This window comes from Vigna radiata, unplaced genomic scaffold, assembly GCF_000741045.1.
Source record: "Vigna radiata var. radiata cultivar VC1973A unplaced genomic scaffold, Vradiata_ver6 scaffold_276, whole genome shotgun sequence".
Classification (NCBI taxonomy): Eukaryota; Viridiplantae; Streptophyta; class Magnoliopsida; order Fabales; family Fabaceae; genus Vigna; species Vigna radiata.
The window spans coordinates 239,467-249,722 of NW_014543810.1; the positions used below are offsets into that span (position 1 = coordinate 239,467).

Consider the following 10,256-nt stretch of genomic DNA (forward strand, 5'->3'; position numbering starts at 1 on the left):
ATGCAAATTGCCTAAGTATTGTCGTAATTGATTAACACAACAAACACAAGGACAAAAATATTCCCCGTTCACAAACTTTGCATTTTCTTTAACATATTGCAAGAACACCGAAACACCCTTCTCATATTCTTCAGAGATGCGACGTGCATTCATCCAGTTTCAATCCATACTATGTTCGTAACATACTTCATCAGTTTCAATTTTTAACTCTCACAAGGTTAGACTCTACCCATTCAGAAAAATTATTTTTCATAAATTGCTAAGACATGTGCAAAGAAGTCTACATCATAATTCTGGTAAAATTTTGGCAGCAATTCGCATTGGTCTCTGAAATACATGAACTGAAAGTAGTTATGGATGACCACAATTAAATATGCATCTGGAGAACAACACAAATAATGAACCGAAATTTCATCAGTCTTATGCATAAACTCCAAGTACATGTTATAGCAAATTTATTAAAAATAATTTTCCCAAACTATCCAATCAGACAATTCAAAATTTAAGACAAACGATTAAAATATTAATCGTTTGTGTTAAATTTCAAACGGGAACTAAGTTTCACTCAGTGATTTGATACTAATGCATGCCAATTATAATAACACAACTAAACTTAATCACATGCATATATTAACAATCTGCAAACACATGCATACCTAAAAGTCAATATGAAATAATACAAAAAAAGCCAATAAAATGCAAGTTTACTGATGCCAACATGTATACATAAAAGAAAATAATATCCATACAAATTAAGTTTTCAACAAACAAGCTAACCTTTTTAGCAGATTATATATAACCAATTGAGGGAAATGAAGTAGTGCACGCCCAATTATAGGTCAGAAAAGCAGGCCAAAAACAGTCCAAAACGCAACCCAACAAGACGCCAGAAACTGCAACAAAACGCAACCAAATCTAATTTTAATCGGTTCAAATGAAAGATTTTTCATCAAAGACTAATTCAATTGGAGCAAAACTAAATTTAAATGGTCCAAAATAGAGAAAACGAACCTCCAATATAATGTCACGGTGGAGAAAAGCTCGACGAAGAAGACGATGAATAGTGGTAACTTCTCGCGGGTTCGCGCTCTAAAGTATAAGTTACTATAGATGTCGGTTCGCCTATGCGCCAGACGTCTATAATATTATAGACGTTGGTCCTCTCACTAATTTGACATCTTTATGATTTAAATATTAATATTGCCGCAGATTATAGACGTCCGGTCTATGTACCCCTGACGTCTTATCGAACTTTGCATTCCTATAGACGTTTGTTGGCTGGTAGCTGACGTCTATATTGCAGAATAATTATTACGGTTTCACCTAACTGTCAGGCTATAGACGTTAGTTAGGAGGGGGCACCGACGTCTATGTCGTAGAACATTAATGACACTCAACTACCTGTCAGGTTAGAGACGTCTGTTGGTGCCACCCGACGTCTTTATCGCGACTATTCACCAACCTTTGCGACTTATAGACGTTAGTTGTTGTCATCTCGACGTGTGAACTAGACTATATACGTCGCGGTGTCCTTATCCGACGTCTATATCGCAACTATTCACCTTCCTAGCAGACCTTTAGACGTCTCTGTGTAAGGTCCCCGACCCGAAGTCTATAGTGTTTTAATCATCGGTTATATCTAGCACCGACGTCTATATGTCCGACTTATTTACGAACTTGTCACCGGTCATCATGTTACGTCAGTGGACCCAATAACCGATGTCTATGGAGTGACGTTAAACAGCGTTTTTGCACTAGTGAATACTATTTTACCATGTAGCATTTAGATGATCTTTGAAAATCATTTTACTAGACTGCATTTAGAAAAATAGAAGTGGAAAAGTCTAGAATTCCGGATCATGCAGAATTAGTAACCCATATAGTTAAATACTAGGAGATGCAGAATTGGGATTGGGGTTACTGTTTTCAGCTGTGGCTAGTGGCGGATATTAGTGCTTTAATTTTGCATATGCTTAGGTGAGAAGTGTTGCAGAAATAATGAATGAGCTAGGATTTTTTGTTAGGTGTAGGTTTTTGTTAGTTGTAGGTTTTGGGTGAGTAGATTCACCAGTTTACTGGTTTTACGGTAATGTTGCAGTATCACCATTTTGGCACGTAAGTGTATCATGCTGTTTTGTAAAAGATTCCTTTATTCTGATGAAAAAGAGGCACACAGCAGACATGAAGCATCTGGAATCTACTTTTAACTACGTGACACTGGTAGTGATAGGGTTATACGTATAATCGCTGAAATGAAGTGGCAGTTTCGATATGATTCTTAAGCATGTGGGGAGAGTACTTGTTTCCGTTGAATTGTCCTCTATATACCTGTTCCTCGTCAGCTTCATTGCCAAAATAATACAAACTGTATTATTGTTCTACTATAGTAAACTTTAATTACTCAATTTTTTAAAGACGGATTCTTATATAGATAGGTAACATTTTTGCTTACTACTTTATGTATTCAAAGTCTTAAGATAAGATTGTTCGATTTCAGTTAGAATATTCAGACTTAGCTGTTTTATCTTTTCATCATATGTTTTTTCATTAGGATTATAGTTTTTGTTTGTTACGTTAAAATCCCTATTTCCTCAAAGTCCATTTTAATCTATGTATATACAAAATTTATAGATAATGATCAAATACTGTATATACAAAATTTGTTTGTCGCTTATCCATTGTACAGTAATGAAGTCTCGGATCATGTTTAATTACTAATATATTAAATCAAGTTAAAAACAATGCCTCAACCTTAAATACGTGGCGATGAGACTTAAGCACCAGAAATCGCTACACAACTCAATGAAGTGCTTCATATAAAGATATTTGAGTATAATATTGAGACCGAGAAAGGTTATTTTTTATCTAAAAGGTTTTTATTCTTTCTCCACACCATAAGTTTTATATGTTACTATGTTTATCTTGTGAACTTCTTAATATGTGTTATATAAAATTGTACCATCATATTTATTTGGAAGTCACAATAAATATATATATATATATATATATATATATATATATATTTTGTGCAGGGAAATAGTTATTTTTTTAGTGTATTTGAAATTTTACCATGTAAAAATAATGTGTTATAAATGTTGACTAAAATGTACACAAAACTTGATTTCTAAAATGTATATAATTATTGTTTTTAAGGATTTATTAATTATGTATTTCATAAGTTTTTCAGGATATATTTATGGATTTTTCAAGAAACTTAGAATTATTAGTAATAAACATTCTTTCAGAATAATATTCCAAGATATAAGAAGAAGAAAAAGAGAGAAGAAAGAGTAAATGAAATGAGACTAAAAAAATGTATTTTGGAAGAGTAGGAATATGCCAATTTATAGGTAAAATAGACCCAGATCAATTCATTGTTCCACTAATTGCAGATGCATATTTATTGTGAATTAACACAACAAAATGGGAAGTTGTAAATATGCAACATTCGAGAAAACAAATCCGAGATTGAAAGAACTATTCGAGAAAACTCATTCACCTTGATAGTTATAAAATTATGTTTCTCCCTAAGCTTTTTTAAAAGATCTTCTAGATTTTGTTGTAACTTTATATAGTCAATGGAAATTTTCAATTCTTTCAAGGTTTTTCAGCAAATTATATTTTAATTGTATATGTTATTTCTTTGCATTATAATATTTATTTTTAACTATAACCTTTGTGGATAACAATGTATTCATATGGATGAGATTATTTTCATTTCTAATAGAATGCTTACTAAAAATTTTTTCAACCATCCAACTTCATTACCATCCATATTCATTGCCATCCATATCAAGAATAAGAAAATTTGATTTCACTGGTTGATCTTGTAATAATTGTTTACCTTGTTGATCTTTACTCCAAGTTCAAATATATAACCATCGGTGAATTTTTTTCTCATTATCCAGTTAAAATCATTGTTCTCTTTTAGTACAGTGGAAGTTCTCCTATGTTCAATTTTATAATCCATTATATTTTTAAATATTCCATAAGCCTTAGTTACAAAATTAATTAAAATTTCATTTACAATTTCAATTTTGTGTCTACCATATAGGCTCTTTTTTGACAAATTAACACAAAGCACTTATAAAAGAAAAAAAAAGAAATAATATTATTTAGAAAATAAAATTATTTTATAGAAAAATTAAGGTTTAATAGGTTTGGAGGTCCTTATATTTGGGAGTTTGCTTCAATTGGATCCTCCAATTTTGAAAGTGATCAATTAAGTCCATAGTTTTGTCAATTTGAATCAATAAAAGCCTTTCTGTTAAATGCAGTTAACGCCGTGAAGTTTTTGAACATGTGGCACGCTGACGCTTCCAGGTGGCACCGTTTCAAGTGCATAGGTGGATTATAAAAGGGTGAAATCCCTAAATCTCACCTTCAAATACACCCTTTTAATTTTGGGATTTCACCCTTTTATAATCCACCTATGCACTTGAAACGATGCCACCTGGAAGCGTCAGCGTGACACATGTTCAAAAACTTCACGACGTTAACTGCATCTAATAGAAAGACTTTTATTGATTCAAATTGACAAAATTAGGGACTTAATTGATCACTTCAAAGATTGGAGGACCCAATTGAAACAAACCTCCAAATAACCTCCAAATATAGGGACCTCCGAACCTATTAAACCAAAAATTAAAAGTAAAAGCTTAAAATATTTACAGAAGAGATAATTTTTACAAAGTAGTTTTTAAAATTGTTTCAATTTATGTAAATTTAATGATTTAAACTTTTTTTAGAAATTACAAAAGAATAAAAGAACATCCGTGAAACAAATCTTCCATTACCCAAGTGATCAAAGAAATAGTTTCATCAAACACAGAAGAACATTCATCATCTTCTCCAACGTTGAAATCTATTTTAGTACAAAATCACAGGTATCGTAGAAGAGATAATCCTGATCATGTAGGATAGGAATGGTATGATCTCAAAACTGGTAAAAACCTGATTTGAATGTAAACAGGTACCCAAGACGCAAGAATTAAGAGGATCCTTCATTAGGATTATTATCTACCAGTGATTTTCTGGAGGATCTATTCGAACCGTTTTTAACGAGGTTCGGTGAGGTCAAAGTGAAACCCCATTGTTCCTCACCATTGAACCTCTCGTACTGCACACACCCTCTTCCACGTCCACTTCCCACGCTTCTCGTTCTATACCCCCACGTGCCACTGCTCATTCTTGTAAAGCATGCACAACTATTCGCACGCTTAAGTCTCGAGTTCATCATCTGGCTTTGTACCTCCTCCGGTAACCTTAGCGTAAACCTCTCATAGTTCTCCCCTGGCTGCGCCAATTGCCCCATTGAGTTCGATCGCGGAAACAAGAGAGAGGATAAGAACCCAGTGGATCTCGACCGTGACGGACGACTCTGATGCAACGAATGAATCCTCCGAAGCAAATCCACCTTCGGTGACTCCACTTCAGCATGACCTCTTTTCCCTTCCTCACTGACAACACTCTCGTGTTCATGTTCACCACTTTCGTCTTCATCTTCATGTTCACCGGGTACCTGAATGGACAACATGGGTAGCATGTTCGTGTTCGTGTCTAAGTCTTCAGGTTGTGGAACGAGGTTGGCGCGACACACTGGACAAGTGGTGTGAGAAGCTAACCACACGTCGATGCAATTGGGGTGGTACACGTGGCAACATTTGGGGATCATACGAAGGGTATCGTGGTCTTGGAACTCGCTCAAGCACACAGCGCATGCTAAAGTGTCTTTTCCGATTTTGAAACTCTTCACGTCGGAGTAGAGGAATGTGGGGAAGGTTTCTATGGTGGCCTGGCTGAGACCGCTGGGTTCGCTTTGCGACGACGGGTTACCGGTTGCGCCAGTGGATGCGGCGAGGTCGAGTGTGCCACGTGCCATCGCTTGTCGGTCGGAGCATTTGCGAGAGTAGAGAGAGATTAAGGCTGAGATGAGGAACATTATGGCGATGATGACCATGATGACGATGACGGATTTGTTGCTGTCGGGTTCTATTGCCGGAGTTACCGGTTGACCGGTTACTGGCGGTGACATGTGAATGAGAAGGTGCAAGAGAGCGAGCCATGCATGGCCTTGGTCGAAACTGTGGAGTCTAATGAGAGGACTCTCTTTTTGCATGCTCATTTGTTTGTTATTTATGTATCATATGGTTGCATGCATGTAAAAATAACCGGTTTCGTTGAAGTTAAAAGATGATCACTGGTAATTTGTTCTTGTGTTGATGTATTGATCTGTTCGAGTAATCATTAAGTGAGGAAGAAAGAAGAAAGGAAAGATATGCATGAATATTATAATTGTGTTTGTGTGTTTAATTGGTGGTTTTGGTAGAAAATGTGGGCATTTTGCCCAACGAATTATAGAAAGCGTGTAAATTTGGAAGATATGAATATTTTAAAAATGTTAATTTCTCATTAGTTTGGGAAGCCAAGAAGATTTGGCTCCTCTATATTGTGCATGGCCAAAGAATAACATTAGTTACTTGTTGTGTGGTAAAATATTAGTGGTGTGTGGTTAACGGAAAGGCCAAGCGTAGAAACATGCTAAAACCATATTGTAAAATATGTTTTCAATAAGTTATAATCCGGGGAGGAATTTAGGACATGAGTCGGGCTAGTTTCATGTAATAAAAATGTACAACATAAAAACATAAAACAAAGTTTGATTATATTAATGATTTCACATGATATATTAATAGGAAAATATATTTAATTTGATTAACTTAAATATTTTTTTCTTCCCAAGTACTGTAAAATAGTATCTGTACTATGGCTTTTTCGAACCCAAACGATCCGTGTCACATCGCTCACTCGCTTCTTCCCATGTGTTAAAACTTATACTCGTTGTCGAAACCACATGTACATTGAACGTGCAATACTTGACAGGTGTGATGTATGGTAAGCGGTCGAGGACCGGTCAATTATGATAAATAAATGCCCAGTTACAAAAGATACTAAGTCACCCATTATACTGGGTCGTAATTGGGCCAATTTTTATTAGGCTCGCATTCTTATTGGGCCCATAACCACCAACGTTAAAGGGATTTTATTAAAGATACTGGAAAATCAAATAATATCTAATTAGAGATATAAAGGAAGTTGTTTGTCTGTAATCAAGTAAGTTTGTTTATATTTTATTTTGTTTATATTATGTTAATCTTATATCAACTCAAGGCCTGTAAATAAAGAGCAAAAGACTTCAAACGAGGTACGTTTTACACTCATCTCATTCTCCACTTTCATCATCCTCACACAACAACTCTATTACCAAATTACCTCACTCTGAGCATTGCTTTGCTGAGAGCTGAGAGCATCCTACTGCAGACGCCTAACTTAAGCGTCGGAGTGCCTTTGCAGGTACCCCCCCTTTTTGGTCAGAGTTTGGAGCGCGACGGACGGTTCGAGGAACGTGCGGCGGAAAATAGAAGCCAAGCGACCCAGTACCAGAAAGCAGCAGAATCCAGGTCAGTGTCTCGGTCCCAAAATTTACTCCGAAACATTTTGGCACCCACCGTGGGGCCGAGACTTAAAGAATCCCAATGGTCACCACGAGGAGCATGGACAACCCTAACCAGATGGAGATGATCCGGGAGTTCCAAGCACAGCTGGAAGAACAAGCCCGCACCATACGTCAACAACAGGAGCTTCAACAAGCCCAGGCTAAACGAATGGAGGAATAAGCCCAGATTATAAGACAACAGTAAGAGACACAACAGAAGCAAAACGAAGAAATTGCCCGGCTGAGGGTGCAACGTGCGACTCCTGAAATGTCCGAGACTCAAGGAAGCCAGAATAACGGACACGACAGACACACGCCTCCATGAAACGATCAGTCACCCAACCCGTTGCCCTTCACTGATGTCGTCATGCAAGCCCAAATGCCCGATAGACCTCCTACCTCCATCGAACAATTTGACGACACTTTTGACCCCGAGCATCACCTCAGAAACTTCATTGACTCCATGGCTTATTACTCCAACAGCGACCCGGTCAAGTGTAGGGCCTTCTCCCAGTCTTTGAAAGGAGAAGCTCTGGAGTGGTATTACACCCTCCCCCTAACTCAGTTGATAGTTTCCGCACTGTCATTACTCTGTTCAAGAAGCAATATGCCATCAACCCAAGAGACGAGCTAACCCCCGCCGACCTCGTCAATATAAAGCAAGGCAAAGACGAGACTTTGAGAGTGTTCGTGCAAAGATACAATGATGCAGCAAGATGAGTGAAGGGTGTCAATCATGATTTCATTATCGGCAATCTCCTTAACTGTATAAAGTTGGGATATGTCTCGGAACATCTATACACCAGACAGCCTAAAACGATGGAAGAGCTCCAAGAAAGATTGACCAAGTACATCAAGATGGAGGATCAGAGAATCTCTTGCAGGAAACAAACGTCAGAAACCCCAACAAACGAGATTAGAAAGGAGGTAAAGCACCCTCGCGAAAGAGATTGACTGCAAAGAAACCCACGAAGGAACCTGCCGATGCCGTTAGGTCCCCGCTATGACCATTATGCAAACCTCAACACATCTAGAGAAAGGATATTTGACAAAGCCCTACAAGCCAACCTCATTTTCGTACGAAGACGAGAGACACCCGTGGACGCAGACAATACTAAAATCTGCAGATACCACGATGATGGGGGACACACTACCGAAGGCTGTCAAGGACTGAAGGATGAACTAGAGAGGCTTATCCGAGCGAGAGGCTCCCCTAGAAAGGAGCCCATTCGAAGAAGTCCGGAGAAAACCACTCGGCCAACAGACCGGTCGAGAAGTCGTTCCCGAGGAAGAGCATACGATAGGCCAGCTAGGGGACGCATTGATACGATCTCTCGAGGGTTTGCTGGGGGAGGGGCGTCATCCTCTACCCGGAAAAGGCATCTGCGAAACCTGCAAAGTGTTCACAATGTAAGCCGTCACCATCTATCAATTCCGGACATCACGTTCACCAACGCAGACTTCCATGCCCCGGATCCTGACCAAGATGACCCTATGGTCATTACCGCACGGATAACACAATATGATGTTAGCAAAGTTCTGATTGACCAAGGAACCTCAGTCAACATACTCTACTGGTCCACGTTCCAGAAAATGGAATTTTCAGAGGATGTCGTCGCCCCTTTTAATGAACAGATCGTAGGGTTCGCCGGGGAAAGGGTAGACACTCAGGGATACTTGGACCTACGAACACCACTAGGTACGGGAGAACGTTCGAAAGAACTACGCGTACGGTTTTTACTGGTGGAAGCCAATACCGCCTACAATGCTATTTTCGGACGACCTTGCCTGAATGCTTTCGGTGCAATCATGTCCATTCCCCACCTGGCGATGAAGTTTCCGTCCGAAAAAGGGAACATATGTACAGTGAAAGCAGACTAGAAGACAGCTCGGCAGTGCTATGTTGCCGAACTAAAAATGACACCATTCATCCCTCAAAATAAAGCCAGACAATCGGAGACCATACTGGTCGACTTAGACCCTCGAACGAACACAGACGATCAGATCGAACCCCAGGGCGAGGTCAAGATGTTCATGCTTGGGCGAAGTGAAGATCAAACCACAACCATTGGCGTTGGACTACAACTGGAAGACGAGCGGAACCTAACAGAATTGTTACGCACCAACTTCAAGCTGTTTGCATGAAGCGCCGCCGATATGCCTGGGATACACCCGAGCGTCATAACGCATAAATTATCTGTTTTCAAAGAAGCCCGACCAGTGGCACAGAAAAAACGGAGATTCGGCGATGAAAAGAGGGACGCCATACAAAAGGAAGTCAACAAATTAACCAAGGAAAAATTCATCCGGGAAATTCCTTATACAACCTGGTTAGCGAACGTTGTTATGGTCAAGAAAGCGAACGGTCAGTGGCGAATGTGTGTGGATTTCCCGAACCTAAATAAAGCGTGCCCTAAGGATTTATATCCTCTTCCCAGCGTCGATCGGCTAGTTGATGGAGTGTTAGGACATGATGTACACTCCGGATCAAGAAAAAAGAGCTTTCATAACCGAACGAGCTAACTACTGTTATCAGGTGATGCCATTCGACCTTAAGAACGCTGGGGCAACCTACCAGCGCCTTATGGAAAATATTTTCCATCACCAGATAGGCAGATGCATGGAGGTATACGTGGACGACATGGTTGTACGTAGCAATTCAGATCAACAACACCTTCAAGACTTGGCAGAAGTCTTTCAGCAGATACAACACTACAATATGCGGCTTAACCCTTCGAAATACACTTTCGGAGTGCCGGCC

The 10,256-nt window shown here is 38.9% G+C and overlaps 2 protein-coding genes across 2 annotated transcripts; one reads left to right on the forward strand and one right to left on the reverse strand.

Moving 5' to 3' along the window:
- Positions 1-4,945: 4,945 nt before the first annotated feature.
- LOC106754891 (RING-H2 finger protein ATL11-like) lies at positions 4,946-6,118 on the reverse strand. The gene has a single exon (XM_014636958.2). The coding sequence runs from the start codon at positions 6,116-6,118 to the stop codon at positions 4,991-4,993; it is 1,128 nt and encodes a 375-aa protein (XP_014492444.1). The 3' UTR covers positions 4,946-4,990.
- Positions 6,119-8,479: 2,361 nt separating this feature from the next.
- LOC106754892 lies at positions 8,480-9,376 on the forward strand. The gene has a single exon (XM_014636959.1). The coding sequence runs from the start codon at positions 8,480-8,482 to the stop codon at positions 9,374-9,376; it is 897 nt and encodes a 298-aa protein (XP_014492445.1).
- The last annotated feature ends 880 nt before the right edge of the window (positions 9,377-10,256 follow it).

Bases quoted from the DNA above. Each gene is read 5' to 3' on its own strand.
- LOC106754892 (XM_014636959.1), top strand. From the start codon at position 8,480: ATGCCGTTAGGTCCCCGCTATGACCATTATGCAAACCTCAACACATCT.
- LOC106754891 (XM_014636958.2), bottom strand. From the start codon at position 6,118: ATGCAAAAAGAGAGTCCTCTCATTAGACTCCACAGTTTCGACCAAGGC.